General features: G+C 33.7%; 3 protein-coding genes and 1 long non-coding RNA gene across 4 annotated transcripts; all 4 read left to right on the forward strand.

Moving 5' to 3' along the window:
* Window positions 1–3,800: 3,800 nt before the first annotated feature.
* Window positions 3,801–5,715, forward strand: LOC103314999 (uncharacterized). Its single transcript, XR_511793.3, has 3 exons — window positions 3,801–4,417; window positions 4,493–4,731; window positions 5,089–5,715. It is a non-coding gene; the product is annotated as an uncharacterized LOC103314999 (long non-coding RNA).
* Window positions 5,716–7,383: 1,668 nt separating this feature from the next.
* On the forward strand, window positions 7,384–7,995 carry Polr3K (RNA polymerase III subunit K). The gene is made up of 2 exons (XM_967218.4): window positions 7,384–7,609; window positions 7,661–7,995. Exons 1-2 carry the CDS (start codon window positions 7,469–7,471, stop codon window positions 7,844–7,846), a joined length of 327 nt encoding a protein of 108 aa, XP_972311.1. The 5' UTR covers window positions 7,384–7,468; the 3' UTR covers window positions 7,847–7,995.
* Tcs1 (Threonyl-carbamoyl synthesis 1) lies at window positions 7,850–8,551 on the forward strand. The gene has a single exon (XM_001811684.4). It carries the CDS (start codon window positions 7,850–7,852, stop codon window positions 8,549–8,551), a length of 702 nt encoding a protein of 233 aa, XP_001811736.3.
* Window positions 8,544–17,730, forward strand: Plekhm1 (Pleckstrin homology and RUN domain containing M1). The gene is made up of 5 exons (XM_967315.5): window positions 8,544–8,861; window positions 13,156–14,307; window positions 17,131–17,313; window positions 17,365–17,535; window positions 17,582–17,730. Exons 1-5 carry the CDS (start codon window positions 8,544–8,546, stop codon window positions 17,699–17,701), a joined length of 1,944 nt encoding a protein of 647 aa, XP_972408.1. The 3' UTR covers window positions 17,702–17,730.
* The last annotated feature ends 3 nt before the right edge of the window (window positions 17,731–17,733 follow it).

Raw genomic sequence — 17,733 nt, forward strand, 5'->3', positions numbered from 1 at the left:
TTAGGCGCTGATGCGTGAAATGGACGCAGATTATGATAATTAACTCCGAAGTAAAATGGCGGCCACTAATATCTAACATTCGAATTGTATCACCCGACGTTAATTCTCAATAAATTCGGAAAGTCTTTAATATTCAAAACGCCATTTGAAAGTCAATTAATTACAATTAAAGTTCATGGTCAAGGCTAGTGATAATGCTCAGAGCAATTTTGAGAGATTTCAATTCTCGCGGTACGCTTAAGCCAGTAAATAATTGGCAACTGTTTTTGCAGACCCCTGTCTGAGAATTTTGGCAGTAATTTCAATCATGCCTTTTTTGACTCGACAAAATTCTGTTTGCACTTTGCAGCAGTAGCAAAAGTCGCGTGCTGCAACTGCTGATTGCCTCCAATGGCAAAAAATGCGAGAAACGGTGTTTTGGTGCACTTGTCGCAATGGTATCTAGCTCGGTGCCGTTGAAGGTCCCACGGCTAGAACGGGGTATAAATTTGGTGGTCATCCATCGTCCAACGGGTCTCGGATTCTTCACCGGACATCCGCAGTTCTCACGAAAGTGTGCAACATGTGTCACTAGTAAAACTCGTATGTCCAGTTCTGGTCAGTCCGTTAAGGGTAGAGAAATCCAGGTTCATGGGTCAACTTGGCTAATGCAAGGGTCACTTTAAGGGGTTCCCACGAGTGTCCTTTGTCCGGCACTGATAAATGGGGTAGTTTCGTTTCGTATAACCAGCGAAAGAGTTAAGCAATGGTCAAGTGAATTTTTAAAGGGTATTGAAGATGCGCTCGCTTTTTATTAGTGACCGGTTTCGCGACCGGTGACACCCTTATTTGCATACCGTTGAAGGGAAGCTCCTTCAAGCTCACGGTTTTAGGATTTTTATCGGACTGACACACGCATCGCAATCAACACAACAATCCAAACCCAAACGGCCCGAGACAACCGTAATCGCCACCTTTTTACAACAAAATTCGGGGTACGTCTGAACCGAGCCGGAAAAATCCCACTGGTTTCATTGTCCAATTGAAAATTTTATACGATTTTTTTCTGTTACCAATTATTGTTTCGTAAAAAACTTTGTGATTTTACCTGAGTTTTAGTTTTATTATTTATTATCCTTACTTAGGTATATGAGTAAGTGAACACTCTATAATTTTAGGCAAAAAAATTCAAAAAATTTTGTTTACAAACGCATATTACAACGGAACTAAAAATCTATCAGATCATCTATCAGATGAGATAGATGTAAATCCTATTTTGAAACACTTTTGTTGTCTCTGGAATTTTTTAATTTTTTTTTTCTATCTAAACCTATGTAAAATGATCCGGGGAATCTACTGGCGACGAGCAAGTAAAAGAAATTTAAAGGAGAAAAACATTTTGGCATGTGGTGTTAATTTTGACACTAGAATATGTTTGGAATGACACTTAACATAAATCTTTTACAAGATATCTTATGGTTGAAAAAAACATTTTCTGTCAGAGTCGAAATTACATAAAAAAAATTTAGAAATTTGATTTAAAAGTTACACTAAGAAGTAAAAAATAATGTTTTATATCAGAGGAGAATATTTTTGTTTACAAATTAAAATTTTAAAATTTATTAAAGCTTTGGGAATATTGTTCAATTTAAGAAATTAATTCTGTATTGTAATGACTTATGACCGTTCCCAAAATTTTTTATAAATTTTAGAATTTTAATTTGTAAGCAAAAATATTCTTCTCTGACAGAAAAATCTTGTTTTTTATTTTTTATTGCATCTTTTAAATAAAAAGATTTTTCGAAAAAAAAAACCATTTTTTATTTTTTTTTTTTATTACACTGTGCATCTACCGTGACGTCCGAATGACCAACATACTGTTTATGTCGGTATAAGTTACGGTATCTACAAATCGAGAACTTATTTGCAAACATAACCTAAAATTTCAAACCCCCATTTAACCTCTTTAGGGGATATTTAACTACATAAGATTGCATTGTCACGCAGATTAAGTAAGTATACAAAATTTCAAATCATTGGGACAACTGGAACCCTTTCAAATTTGGCTCCAAAAATATGAAACAGACATACAGACAACAAAGCAAGTTAAATAAAAACTTTTAAAAATATTTTTAATTGCATTTTTTACACTCTGAAATATCCAATAACTGCACATAAGTTTTTGAGCAACAGATATTTTATTTTTTAAGGGTAGTGGTAAAGTGAAGGAGAACTGTATTTTCGAAAATATCACAGAATACACAGAATTAAATTATACCTATTAATTGTACTATAAGAACTTTATTTTTGTATTAGAATAGAACTATTAAATATATTTAGGAAACATTTTACATCGAAAATTGACTTGAATTGTCAGGAAAACAATTATCGCGGATTTGGAAGAGATCGAATTGTATTAGATACTTGAAAACGGAAAAACATTTTATATCTTATTGTGTTGATGTAATGTTGCTTTAATATGAAGAACCATATAAATGAAACAGCTTTACCTTACCTTTTGTCAAATAAGTGTGGAGTTTAAATTTATTTTTTTTTGTTTTTTTGTGATTTTTATTTTTTAATAAACATTTAAATACTATAAGTTATGTTAAACCTTTTCACGCTGGAGTTCAAGGCTTTGAACGTAATGGGATTACGTCTAATAGTTCCGGAGTTACTGCTCCGGGTACCGGAAATCGACCAAAATCTCAATCTGAAAAATTAAACCTACCGACGTTTCTTGCACTCTTAACAACTAAAGAGGATTCTAAAAACGTAGAAAAGTGCATAAAACCGCTACAGCGAGTTTATTTACCTTTTTGAAGGTACTGAAGTAACCACTACAATTTAAGGTAAAATTTTTCAAACATTCAAATGAAAAATAATACGTAAAATAAATCGAAGAATTCGCTGGAACAAGTCGTTTTACTATAGGACTTTTTGTTTTCGAGTTATAAAAAAAAACTAATAATGCCAATACTCGTTTTTCCAATTTTCCTTCTATTACGTTCAATTTGATGCACAATACCATGAAAAAAATTGTGTTAAATGATGTTTTTTAAGAACAAGAAACCTTGGGCAATTTGCATTTCGTTAGTTTGTTTTTTGTCGAAGTGCGAGAGGTGAAATGGTTTAATTTTGGGATTTTTATTCATTAATGGGAATAAGGCGCCCTTGGAAATCCTTGTAGGTATAGAAGAGTTAATATTCACCCTCTGGAGAATCCGGCGGTATCTCTATAAATCAATTGTTGTAAAAAATAACAGTATCAAAAGGTGTGATGATAATCGACCTCCCTGGAAGATGGAACCCTTGTTGAATCAACAAAGGGTGGTTGGTGCTTTTTATATGGGTATTATAGAGGTCCTGTAATGCTCCCGTTCACTTCTTCAATGCATAAGCACTCATTCGGAGAAATGTTTTTGATTGAAATAAATTCAGAAGTGAACCTAAATAAACATAATTGGAGATTCATCAAACCGATTCGTGTAGTTGCAACTAGTCGATTTATAATTGAAATTAACTAATTAGTAGTTAACAAGAACGTTACATTTGTTAATTACAATGCGCATATCAAATAAGTGGACATAAGTTTAAGCGAAAAAAATCGTAAATTAATTAATGGAAATCTGTCCAATGAATCATAGAGAGCGTACAATAAAACAAATACTTAACAAGAACATTTATTAAAGCCTGACAGAGACATCGAGAAAAAGAGAAAATGTCTTAAGAATAAATTAATTCGTCGATGCAGTCGCTAGACAAATCAGTTTTTGAGAAGTCACAATTATTATACAACTTCCATAATGATTGGCTGGCGCTCCACTTGATAAACATGTGGGTATGACTGTTTACAGTCCGCCCATCTCTGTCATTTTCACTTATTTTTAGACGCAGCGCAACCAGACTTATTTTTATCAATCAAACCGGTAGCACCGATTTTTGACACTAATCATTTTTCTGAATGGGCGGAAAAGCTGCGCAATGAAATTAGCAATTAACCCAGTTATTTGGGCGATTTAATCTGGAAGTGTCGAAGTGACCCCGTGGTGACCCCTCGTTATCAGCGGTTGATCTAGTCTCTCTCTACACATTCTTACAACATATAGTTGGTTCTCAACTGTAACAGCTATACTTAGTTGGATGGATAACTACAAAGAATTCCATCATGAAATTTTATTGCGTACATAGTGAACAAAAATGGCTATATGTTGCGCGCTTTTTGCAACCATTCTTTCTTATTGCAATTGTGGATTCTTTTAATGTAATTACGGACGCCAATTACTCGAATTTCTTTTTCAAGAATCTTAAGCCGCGTTCACACAATTGAATTTCGCGTTGAAAAATCCCACACCACCTGTGCCTCCGCTGCTGACCCTAGACATCTGTCAAGTGTAACAAGTCATTTACCAACCGGAAAAACTAGTGATTTTATTGAGTGAGTAAATATTTAGCGATTTACCGGTTAAGAAGCCCCAACCAGTTCATCAAGTTCAAATTGTATCACTTATAGGTCTACAACTACAACTATGAATGAATTTAGTCGGGTAATGGTGCCAATACAGTCACCATGTCTACGTGATTTTAACGAAAAAGTGAAATTTCGATTCGAATCCTTGACCTTCAGAATTATTTATGGTCATATATGGCGCGCTCGGAAGATTTTATTCATTCCTAATTAGCTTACGTAACTCTCCAAATATTTAGGGATAAATTATGGATTCACACTAAATGCATTGCATATCCAAACAGGTATGTACCCACTTTAGACTTTTTCACTTCTGGATCACTTTCATACTTCCTTTTCCGCCCATCCACAATTTCGCTCTTTGCAAATTTCATCACACCTTTTTATTGCCAAGAGTACGCAACGACAAATTCTTACAAGCTTTTGCAATTCTTTGAGGTCATTTCTAATATCAACTCATATGTTACTACCAGCCAGTGATACAGAATTCCACATTTGTCTCTCACTGTTATATCACACATTTATTCAAATCGATGTGTTTCAAACTGTTGCTATTTCCGTTCCCTATTTCGACATTGTACCTCATTTTGAAACAAGCTTAATGTCAAGAGGTTTTTATTTACGAGAATTCTACTTTGCAGTATTTGCCAAACCGTTCGCCAAATGTTCCCAAAAGTGGAGAAACAATTAAGGAAATGCCTCTAACTTTGGTGATCGTTTCTAGCTTCAAATGTGGAACTTTTTCTTACGAGATTCGTCAAAAAAGTTTTGCTCAAGAAGCCCTTCTTAGTATAAACTTTCAGCTAACGTTTTAATTCAATAAATTGTTTGCGAAGTTTATTCATTGTTCTCTTAGTAATAAATTAAATACAACATCTACCTATAATTTGTAATATTTTACTTTTTATAGTACAATCAAAAATATCGATTCAAACGTTCCCAATGTTTTTTTAAAAGCTTGAGCTTCATCAATTTTTTTAATTGTATAACTTTGACTGTTATTGTTTTAATTGTTGACAATTTTAACAAAGTTATTTATTCATAAACATTGAAGTCGTTGATGTTAGTTTGTACACCTGATGTTTTTAGGCAATTGTAATTTATTGGGTAGGTATTATACCTGTGTAACTGTAATATAAAGAAAATCCACCGTTTCTAATTATTTTTTCTGGGGAGATTGAAAAGTCTTGGTACTCATAAGCAGACAAAACAATTTTTTGTCTTTCTAATCTAATTTTAACGGCTAATAAAAAATATTATAACTTTTATTTTTTTTTTAATTTGTATTTAGACAAAGGAAAGGGCCATCGGGACCCGGGCCCGTGTTCCACGAATCCGAGGCTCAGTACGGCACTGTAGGAAATGTGCACTGTGTGAGTTAGAATATGATCATTGATCAATGATCAAACATCAAAAAGGAACGACTGTATTGAGTATTTCAACTGTAATAAGAAATCTTCTACATATCGCTTCTGTAGTGTCAAAAATTAGTTTTTGTATTTTTTTTAAATGAGGCTTATTTCTCCCTGAATTATCAATACAAGGATGGATTAATTCGTGGTCTCTTATAGAGAGCAATTTTTTTGAAGAGTTACCGGAATCGACCCATAAGGATGGGATAAAGACTTCGGAACACCGATTGACCAAGTGCACATAACTAGAAGGAGGTTATAGTGAAAAGTAAAGCAAAAAATGTTTGGCCAAATTATTATTTTCTATGTGAGGCCACGACTTAATCATCCCACCCTCGTAGAATAGAATAATAGAAGGGCAAAGAAAATTTAAATGTACTCATGTTGGTAAATTATTATTAATGAAGTTTATAAAGGATCAAAAATACATAACAAACGAAGAAAAACAAAATATAAATAATATAAAAAATATAAATATAATATAAAAATAAATTGCCGTAGTAGGGTGCTATTTGAAAAAAAAATCGAAAACTAAAAGGAATTAAAAAAATATTTTTAAAGTAGTTGATAATGTAATAATTAGTTTTTCTTAAAGTACATAGTTTAGGCACATAACAATTAGCTTCATACTTTTGCCAAACGATGTATGTTATTTTGTAGGTATTTCCCCTAACATAATTCATAAAGCTTAATTTCCTTTCTCGTTTGTTATTAAATTTTGCTAAAAATAAGTCAAAATCCAAGTGGAGTAATAATTATTACTAGATATATTTTTCTTAAAAAAAAAATGCATACTTGATGTTGCATGTCCATCTGATGACCCTCTGTCGCTTCAACTTTAAAAAATAAAAAACATCCATGTTTATGGTGTTTTTGAAATAGCTAAAATGATGTCTATTTCAAAATTTACTTAAGTAATAACAAAGAAAGAAAAAAAAATATTATAAACTTCTCTATTTAAATTTTTATAAAACGTATGACCTGAAATTTGTTTAGGAAGGGCTTCGCCCTGTGGGGCCCTACGCTGGCTACGGCCCTTGTAAATTATCCTAATGATTTTGAACCAATTACCATAGTGTTTATTTTTTTTGTCAGGAAAATTGAAAAAATTATATTGAATTCTCATTTAGCGAGAGAGATAAAAATCAAAACCTTTAAAACGAAATTAACAAAATGAACCAAGTGCTCAATACCACCGAGTTTAGTATAGGCAACCCATAAAACACAACGTTTTTAATTATTTTTCTTTGTAATTCTTATAATTTTTTTATTACTTAGTTAAGTAATGTGGTATAGGAAAATGTTTGAACCATATTATTTTAAATTAAATTAATCATTGTAAAATTGTCCTTGTTTATTTTAATTGAAAATATGTCTTATTTAATTCGACTATATAAAAAGCGGAGCAAATTAGTGAAGTAATTAGTTGACAAAATAACTAAGGCCGTAAGTGGCTGAATATTTGTTATAATTTATAATTTAAATAAAATAGAATACGAATTTTGTGTTGGTGCCCTCGCCCCAGCGCTGCCAACCCACCGTGCGCTGTCATTGTCAATTTTTGACACATGTGAATTCAAGTTGAATTTCATCATAATAATCACGGGTCATGGTTGTGTTTTGTCCTTTCTGTGGAAATTTGCTATTCGCTCAACAGACCTGCGGCCGATTAGGTTTTGCGTGTCGCATCTGCCCCGTGTCATTCCCCATTCGTGGAAAAATCTCGAATCGCACGTACTTCCAAGTGAAGGTAAAACCCAAATAACCCACTATCATTGTTCCAACTCCGTCACGCTTTCAGTCCGTTGATGACGTGCTCGGCGGCGAAGACGCCTGGAAAAACTGCGACGTAACAGCGGAAACGTGTCCAGAATGCAGCCACCCCCACGCCTACTTCCTCCAGGTCCAGACCCGCTCTGCTGACGAGCCCATGACCAACTTCTACCGCTGCTGCAACCCCGAATGCGCCCACAACTGGCGAGAGTAGGCGATGCGTTTTTTCGCCCCCCTTTTCAAAAAACTCTCCCCGAAGCGGGCTTCTATGGCATTGCACGTCCCCATCAGGGACCCACATGCTGAGGCTTTAGCCGTTGATTTGTTAAAGTCGGGCCGCGTGATCGCCCTCCCTACGGACACCGTCTACGGACTTGCCTGTGACGCGACGAACATAACCTCAATTAACAAACTCTATAGCATTAAGGGGCGCAACGAAGCCAAACCTGTGGCGATCTGTCTCGGGGACGTCCCCCAGGTGAAGGCTTGGGCCAAAATCGGGCACTTGCCCCAAGGTTTGCTCGAAAGTCTGCTCCCAGGCCCAGTGACTGTCATTCTGACTAGTGCAAGCACACTTGATAAGTCACTCAGTTTTAACGCTAAAGTGGGGATTCGAATCCCCGATTATCACTTTATTCGGGCTTTGGCCCGCGGTTTGGGACGCCCTTTGGCCCTCACAAGTGCCAATTTAAGCAACGAGCCAAGTTCGTTAACAATCAACGAATTTCAAGACTTGTGGGCTCAGGTTGGTGCAGTTTTTGACGGTGGTAATTTAGGACTTGACGATTCGAGACGACGTGCGTCCACCGTTATTGACTTATCAGAATGCGGTTTGTTCACAATCGTGCGACACGGTATTGCGGTTGATAAAACTGTTGCGATTTTGCACAAGTTCGGGTTAATTAACAAACATGAATAAGTTGTTTAAAAGTGTGCACACGTCGAGTAATAAAGACAATTTAATTAAGAAGTCGATCACGGATCACTTGTCGAATAGTGTGAAAGCGATACAGTATTGCGGAGTTGAAGAAAATGGACTCAATAAAGCTGAGGATGTTACCGAAGCTTCGAACACGCTGTGTATGACGATTGAAGCTATTTTTCTGCACGGTTTGAAGGACTCCTTGAGTAAAAGGTTCAAAAGGGCCATTGCAGATGTTGACGAACGGCCAGAGCCCAGCTTCTGGGCCCCCTTACTTGTCATATCACATCGACAAATCATAGACCAGGTAACAAAGGATTTAGCATTTTTTCCAATTCTCAAAAACTAACGCACATAATTCAGAATTTTGGTACAGTTCCTCATAATTAATAGTTATTTACCGAGTTTGAGTGTAAATCTGACGCTCTGTTGCTGAGTGGATTTTTAAACGTCGAGTGGTCACCGATTTACACAAAAACGAGATGAATACAACATTTTATTTTTATTTTATTTTAAATTTGTCAAAAATAATCTGACGTTTCGCATTGAGAAATGCCAAACAGTTGTCAAAACTTTCTTACACAAGAGAAAAACCGTAAATTTTGACAGTGTTGAAAAATAAAACTTATTAAATTAATATTAAGTGGCTGCAAAAATTATTATTTATTGTCATCAATTCATTATTTTATTTTCCAACAGACTTCTTAGTCTATAGACTAAGAAAATATTGACATTATTTCAAATAGCACAGACCGATTACACACCCCAGGGTCATCCAGTATATCCTTGAAGTTTGAATGTTCTTCTTTAAAGTGGTGAAAGTTTTACTCTCCTGAGTTTTTTAAAAAGCATGTTTTTGTCAAAAAAATCAAATTATTTCAAAAACAAAGCAAAATCGACCAATAACAATCAGTGTTAAAACCTACATTCAAAAATGCAAAAAATATAGGTTGTTCCATTTAAAAAAATATAAGTTTGTGTTGTAGTTAATTTCGGAGTCACCCTGTATATTTGAAAATAGTTTTAAGAGAGTCAGGGGGTTATTATGTACCGCTTTCGTAAAAAAAGATTTAAAGGTCAATAATGGACTTTTTCAGATTGCATAGACAACCTGTATTTACATACAGTATTAGGCAAAAGTATGGAACCAAGCGTTTTGTGTCAAAACTATGTACCTTAAAAAAAACTAATTAGTACATCATCCAACACTTCTAAAATGTGATCATTTTTGAAAATTTTTTTTTTCAAAATTCTTTTTAGTTTTGGAATTATTCAAAAAAAAATTAAATATATGGTACCCTACTACGGAGATTTTTTTTGGTAAAAATGTCTTTTAATTTAATTATATTGTTTTTCTAATAATATATTAAAATTGTGTTCTGAGTTCATTACGAAGGTGGGCCGAAGTGGCCAAGCGTAAAAAAATCCACTTCGGTCAAGTTTGAAAAATCTTTGTAGTACGCTTGGAACTCAACTTTAATAACTTATTTAAAAACAAACACTGGTTTTAAAACAATAATATTGCATTAGAAATCTATTTTAGGGCGTCAATTAAAAGAAAAAAATATGGACTCGAAAAATAAAAAAAACAAAGATTCTTTTTGAAAGATGATCACATTTTTAAAGTAGTTGATGATGTAATAATAGTTTTGCGCAGAAATCGCCTGGTTCTATACTTTTGCCTATCTCTGTGTAGAGATATACATATAGGAGGTGCCATTTAAAAAAACTACTTATATTATAGGCTGCTCTCTAAAAATGCAACAGCCTGCATACTGTATAGGGCAAAGTAATTTTAAAATCCGCACTTTGGCCTCTCATGTACAGTGTCTGTTGACTCACTACGATATCATTGACAGTGTAGGTGTAATAGAGCTTACCCATATCAATGATTCATCCTGTATCTCTGAAGAATTGATAGTTCGAACTCCAAATAACACAATATTCAAGTTTGGACCTAATAAGAGCATAAAATAACGTTTTAATAAATGACACTTGTATTTTTTTTGTATTTTTATGCCTAAATGTAGTTTTGTGCAAAACTCCGCGAAAAAGTTGCTCCAAAAATATTTAAGTAAAAATTAAAAATTGAAGTAAACGTAATTTTCCGGTGCTAGCAACAATTTTATAAAGAATTTTTATAACATAAGAAATCCTAAAATTTCGATTAATTTATATTTTTGTATTTTTAATTTAATTGGGATTAATATTTCTAATTAATTAATGGTGGGGAGAAAAATCCAAAAAAAATTCACACACATACTATTCGATATTGAGATATAGTAAAAAAATATTTTGGCAGGTATAAACTCACTTTGTATTAAACGGACTTTTGGTATTTAGCAAGTTTTTTCCTAATTTAATATAACTTTAAGAAAATTTTCTACAAAAACCCAATTTTTTTATAAAAACATACTTTTCACGAAAGGAGCTTATCAAGTTATAATGTTTTAATTTGAATGTTTTTGAATGTTAAAAGTAACCTTCATACAGAGTGATTATAAAGTAACACGTAAAATTCATATTTTTGTTATTGTAATTTTTCGAAAAAGCAGAAAAACAATCGCCCTTTATAAAATATAACAAAAAAAAATAAAGCCTTTATGTGTAATTATCAATAACTTTTAGAACTTTTCTTAACTTGTTTTCGTATTTTTTGTTTTAATTTTTAATTTTTTTAATTGTTTTATGCTTACAAGAACGCCAAAAGAGTATCAAAAACAGGAAACAAAAATTAAAAATTAAAAGATGGCGTCATTATTCAAAATCCAATGACGTCTGAAATGTTACCATGATGTCAAATTGCAGCATTTACAAAAATAAAATCGACCTGTCCGAGGATTTTTAAAAAAATATGATCTATTACAAAAATATGAATTTTAAAATCTATCAACTTAAGCCAAAAATGATGTTTTCTTGGTGTGTTAAAGCACGTTTTTTAAGTAAAACGGTTTCATTCGTTTGGTTCCGTCAAGAATTGGTGATCCAATTATAACACGTAGAAAAATTACAAAAATTTTGTCAAAAATGGCAAATGCTTGGTCAAAAATCTTGGTTCCAAACGAAATTCTAAATTTTTGTGTGAGATTATGTTAAAACTGACTGAAAAATCACTAAATTAATTAATTAATTATTTTTTTTATTTTTTTCAAGCGTTTTTATACGTATTACAGCCAGAAATGCAATTAGTTTCAAAATTTTTTTAAAAACAAGCAAAAATACAAATTTTAGTCGAACTTACTTTTGCTTTTTTTATTATTTAAAAATCACGCAGTACATCGGATTGATAGTTTTCGACTTGTTTTACTCGATTTTAGTGGGTTGTTGCTCGAAATTTTCTCAATTTGGTGGAAAATTATGTTTTTTTTACCTTTTTTAAACTTCATATTGGAAAACCATCTTTTTTATTCCTGTCGTCCTATCGTCCTTTTGATAGTTTTTTGGAATAAAAAGTGTTTTTTGGTAATATTTTTATTTTTTTGGGTACGATCCAAAATTTACCAAACTATGGCTAAATCGACTTTTTGCCTCTTTCGTTTTCATTTTACCGAGATTTTTTCTCGAAAATGTGTAACAAATAATCAAAAAAAAAACAAAAATAATCGTTAAATTATAATAATAATAATATAATAAATAAATAAAATAATCGTTATCAGATTTCGTTTTGAAAAATCAGTGAATTCTGTTGGAAATTACATTATTTTGCTAAAGTTCGTTAAAAACGTATTAGTTATGCGAAAAATGATGTTAAATTTGCGTTAGCGTAGTAGCTGAAACCAAGTTTTTTTTTAATAATATTATCAAATAAGTTAAATTCTCGGTTCTGGTTTTCCAAGTTAAGACAGTAATTACATGATTTTTTGTCTTTTTCAAACATTTTTTTGTCAGAAATGCAATTATGTCGCAAATGTTCGTAAAAACAAGTCTGTTTTGAAGTTTTTCAGTTAAAAACGATTTTTTCTAATCTTACTAAAATTGTCCGACAGGTTTAACAACATACCTACTCATTTATTCCCAGATCTTATAATAATAATAAAAAATGAAACGAATTTTATATTTTGTTTGTCTCATTCGATACTTTGGAATTTTGTTTTTATCTAAAATGAAAAATGTCAAGTCACGTCACAGTTTTTGTTATAAAAAATTTTTCTTACGTAAATAAAGAATACTAAATGTTACAATATGATGTGTTACGAATAGGGCGAAAACGCTTATAGAGATCTGAAGGTTTTCGAAAATTCTTGAGATAAAATATATGTGTTCGGGGATTACTGCAGTACTCTCATAAAGGAAACACTCCAAAAAATATAAAAAAGGAAGTAAAAGTTATTTTGAATTTGTTTAGTGGTTTAGGAACTACCTTGTTATCAACCCTGAAGTAGTGGATTTAAAAAAATATTTTTGTGAAGTCACCGCCTCAAAATTATAATTTATAACTTTCAGCAAAAATATATGGATCCTGTAAACTAGTGTTTATAAGCTTTGTAACATAAAACATATGGGAGAACTAACATTTGGGTGTGGTACTGTTTTTATAGTAAATTGTTGAATTTTTCAGTGGGATAACTAACAATCAATTATATTATTTTTGATTTTTTCAGATAACCCACTTGTCGCAGATAACAAGCGAGGTGGGCCAATGCCGGGCATGGATCCGCCTGGCCTTGAACGACTGTCTCTTGTCCTCTTATTTAATGACAATTCGACGTGATCCGAGCTCTTTAAAATCCTTCTACCGTCCCACAGCCTACTTGCGAGACAGCGACCTTGTCGATGTCGCCCAACGATTAATCGAAGGCGTTGAAGCCTTCAAAACTGTGACCTTACCGTGCAATTCCAGCCTTTTAAACACCTGGCAATTGCCAAGTCTTTTCCTTGCCGGTATTTGGGCCCCAACTTTGAAAGCTTGTCCTGTCGCCCCATGCGACGACGTAGCGCAAATGGTCGAAGAGACCCGAACTGCCCCCGAAAGCAACTCCGAGACGTGTTCTCTAAGCTCGGCAATTTCCATTACATCGCAAAATTCCAGTTTGCGACAAATGGTCGCACTAAACGAAGACGAAGCTTTGAGAATAATTCTAGCCAAACATAAGGACAATCTCGACGTAAATAAGAGTGAGGAGAATTTGAAGTCGTCGCTGTCCGAAAGCACAGACTCCGAGAATTTGTACACCGTCGGAAACTCGCTAAACAGGAGGACCGGTTGGTCGTTTGACGAAACTCAACCGCAAGAAATTGAGGAGGCTTCAGCCAACCCACCTGAACCTCCTCCAGTGATAAACCCGGAACCCAAATCGATGGAAGGCAGTTTCAACGCCTTGATTGAAAGCTACAACATGTTGAGTGGCGGGTATATCAAAACGCCCGATTTAAGGGAAGTCTGGCAGAAATTTGAGGACCACAAAATCGGCGAAGCAGACACACCTAATAACAATAACGTGGGACAAACCACTGTCATTTTGGCCAAAACCGAAACGCCTCTAGCTGCGCTCATTGGACGCATTAGCAAAGAGAAGGGTCTAGATAGGCAAAATTATGAATGTGCAGGCTGCAGAGAAGCCCTAAGTGTTACAATCAAACCACAAGTTTGCGCTTTCACTGCCGAATATTTTTGCGATTCGTGCATGAGTGGCGAGGAAATCACAATCCCAGCAAGGATCATACACAACTGGGATTTCAAGACGTATCCCGTCTCGCAGAAGGCTTTGAACTACATTAACGAAATTAAGGACCATCCGACTATAGACTTTAAAGTTAGTTGGGTGATGAGGGGTAAACCGCAACCCGAATTTTTCAAATGATTTCCCGGGGTTTAAGCATTTACTACGATTTCTCCTAAGTAATCAACATAATATATGCATTTTTGTAATTTGTAGTGAATATTAAACCACGGAGAAGTTTGCCATAATTGTATGTGGAGGGAGCTCAAGCGAGAAACCATGGTTGCTTTTAACTTCTTCCCCACTAGGAATTTTAAACCAGTGGTGTAGTCAATATACAGTCAAATCTCCTGTAAGCGGGTACTAACGGTGGTCTGGTTAATGGAGGTGTCCTCTTAAGAGAAACAATAATTTATACATAGAATGAAACTAGAAATAATTTAATAAAGAACTAGCAAGATGCTTATAACTATTGGTACAACACTTATCGAATATTTTTTGCAAAAAAAAATCTTCAAAATTTATTATTTTGTGTATCAGAGTACTCGCAGATTCGTGAGAAATGTACTTAAAACTTATATCGCTATAAATTCAAAACTTTCTTGCTACCCTTTAGAGGCCTTAAAAATTTGATTTTCTAATGTCGCCAACTCTTTAGTTTTTAATAAGCGGTTAAGTTAATTGATCAATATAGACACCGCAAAATAGTGCAATAAACAATACACATAACTTTAAGATCTTTTGAGGTCTGAATTTGAATGAGTAGAACATTGAAAAAACCATGTATCCACTTATGTGATTCCGCGAATTTTCTGACGAATTGGCATAACTAATTAATAAAAAACACACTCGTGTGACATGATGTCCGCTTAAAGGAGAGTTCTTGTTTCCAAGGTTCCGAAATGCATTGTCCGTGTCCGTTTATTGGAGAGTCCGCTTAAACGAGAAACAGGAGCTGTCCTTAAAGAGAAATTTCACTGTATTTTAATTTTAGGGGCACTTACAAAGTTTACAGCTCATTGTCAAAATACACTTCATTCTAAACACTAACCGCTAATGCTAACAATTACATACAGGCTGTTCTGTATAAACCACACATTAGAAGTATTGGAAGTTCTTATAACGATGGTCATCTGAAACTTTGTGCGCGACTATAATCAATGAAAGTACTTTAACCATATCGGCACTTCCGGTTATACCATAAGTTGCTGTCAACGTTCTTATTTTAATTAAAAAGATATGTTTTTACTCCATTTTTGGATTACTCGAGTCATTTAAAGAGAGTTTTTATCAGCTTTCCCTATTCCTAAATTGACTCGTACTTAGGATTTTTTGACAACTTCGATTTGCCCCTTTTACTTCAAAAATCGCTAACTCTGTCATTTTTAATAATTTTGAAATTCGTTTTTAGCTCGTTTGAGAGAGACGTTTAGATCTTTTCTTTGATGTTTTTAAATTTCTAAAAAAGTCTCCAAATCCCAAATTTTTAATGTTAAGTTTGCAGAACTTCAAGCACCCATAACTCAAAATTTTCAAATAAAATGCCCCAATTTTTATTTCATTTATTTATTTTATTTAAGTTAATCTGCAAGTAAAGGCGTGATTAACTGATCACGTGGCCAAATTGAATAAGTTTGGTTGGTCCATTCGCGTTGTTAACTTTTAACAATGAATTAAATTTTAACAAAGCTTTCTATAAACCGGCCTTAAATGAAAGAGAATTTAATTCTGCATCGATCTGTATGAACATTCCCTACATTTATGTTTACTTATCACTTATGTAATAGTTTTTAAGTTATACAAACATTTTGTTGGCATTAATAAATTTATTAGCCATAGCTTTTCTGCATAGGTTGTAAAATATAAGAAATCAAAGTTTTTTAAGTCTAAATTCAATGAATTTATTTTGTTGTAACGTAAAATTTTTAACAGAACTTGTCATTTATTCAATGAGAGATGTTTCTTTGTCAAACTCTCCAAAAATAGCTGTAGCTAGTAAAGATTTTCCCGCAATCTAAAAAAAACAATTAAACTGGTGAAATAAAAATTGGGACATTGCATTTGAAAAAATTGACTTATAGGTATTAGAAGTTGTCCAAACTTAACCTTAAGGTTTTGTAGTTTGAGTTTTATTCAGTTGTGAACTTTATCCAAATACGATTTCGAAAACTCTAAAAATGACAGAGCTACTGATTTTTGAAGTGAAAAGCGAAAAACCAAAAATTGTCAAGATACCCAAAATATTTTGTAAACGGCTAAATTTAGGTATAGGGAAAGCTGATGAAAATCCAATTAAATTAACTCAAGTAATCCAAAAACGCATACATATCTTTCGATTTAGAATAAGAAAGTTGATACAGACCTCCAGTAAAACCAGTGCTGCATTTTGACAATATTTCCATGGAACAGAACCTTAGGGGATGCGCTGTGAAAAAATTTCAATACTTCTAATGTTTAGTTTAGCCGGAATATTCTGTATATAACCTGTTATTATTATTAACATATAGTATTGAAAAAACAGGTTAATGCAAAAAGAATATCAAAATAGTCTGGCAGCATAGATTCCACGAAACGCCTATGGTATCAGCTGATTTGTAGAAATTGATTGCACACTTTGGCGGAAAATTTAGAATAGGCTATAAAAGGTGTTTGTAGATCGCCAAGGCCCTAACATTGGCGGTATACTTCTTTCCATAAGTTTCTCCCTCCACGGTATTATATAGGATAGCTCTTCAAAAAAGCATAAATAATGGAATATGAGCTATGCGGGTTAGTTGATACCGATATTCCGTAACAAAACCTATGTTTTGGAAAGAGGTGTCGTAAATATTGACAAGTCAGCCTTTGCACACCGGTTGCGGTTTACCCCCTTAAGTTAGCATATGCAGAATAAGTATTGTTTTAACAAAATTTTAGACCTTGAATCCTTATATTTACGGAGTGGTTGAAGAAATGGCCCAGCTCCAAATCCTGCGAAACCAACTGAACTTCCTTAGAGCTTACTTATACACGTGTCGAGAGCCGGTTATCGAGCAGTTGCAAAAGCAAATGTGGCCGCGTGAATACATGTATGAACACGTGCACCAATATTCAGTTTCGGTAATAATGGCAATAGTCTGAATTTAGCTTTCTCTTTAAACCGAGTTTTAGGATTTGGCCGAAATCTCAAGCGGGGTTTTGGCGCAACATTTGCAGTCGGTTGTTAATTTTGGGAAGGAACATGTGATTGGTTGTTGGTTGTGCAGTCAGAAAGGTTTCGTTTGCGAAGTTTGCAACAAACCAAAAGCGTTGTTTCCGTTTGATGTTGAACATATTTATCGCGTAAGTTCTTATTGCTTGTTTCTCTTTTGTTTCATTGTTTTTCTAGTGTGATGTTTGCAACGCAGTTTATCATAAAGGTTGCCTTAATTCCACTAAACCTTGTCCGAAGTGTAAGAGGCGGAAGGAGCGGGAAGATCTTCCTCTTCTTGGTGCTACCGTTGAATAATCTTCAATAAATTTACTTTTTCAATTTCACTC

This window comes from Tribolium castaneum, chromosome 10 (assembly GCF_031307605.1).
Source record: "Tribolium castaneum strain GA2 chromosome 10, icTriCast1.1, whole genome shotgun sequence".
Taxonomy (NCBI): domain Eukaryota; kingdom Metazoa; phylum Arthropoda; class Insecta; order Coleoptera; family Tenebrionidae; genus Tribolium; species Tribolium castaneum.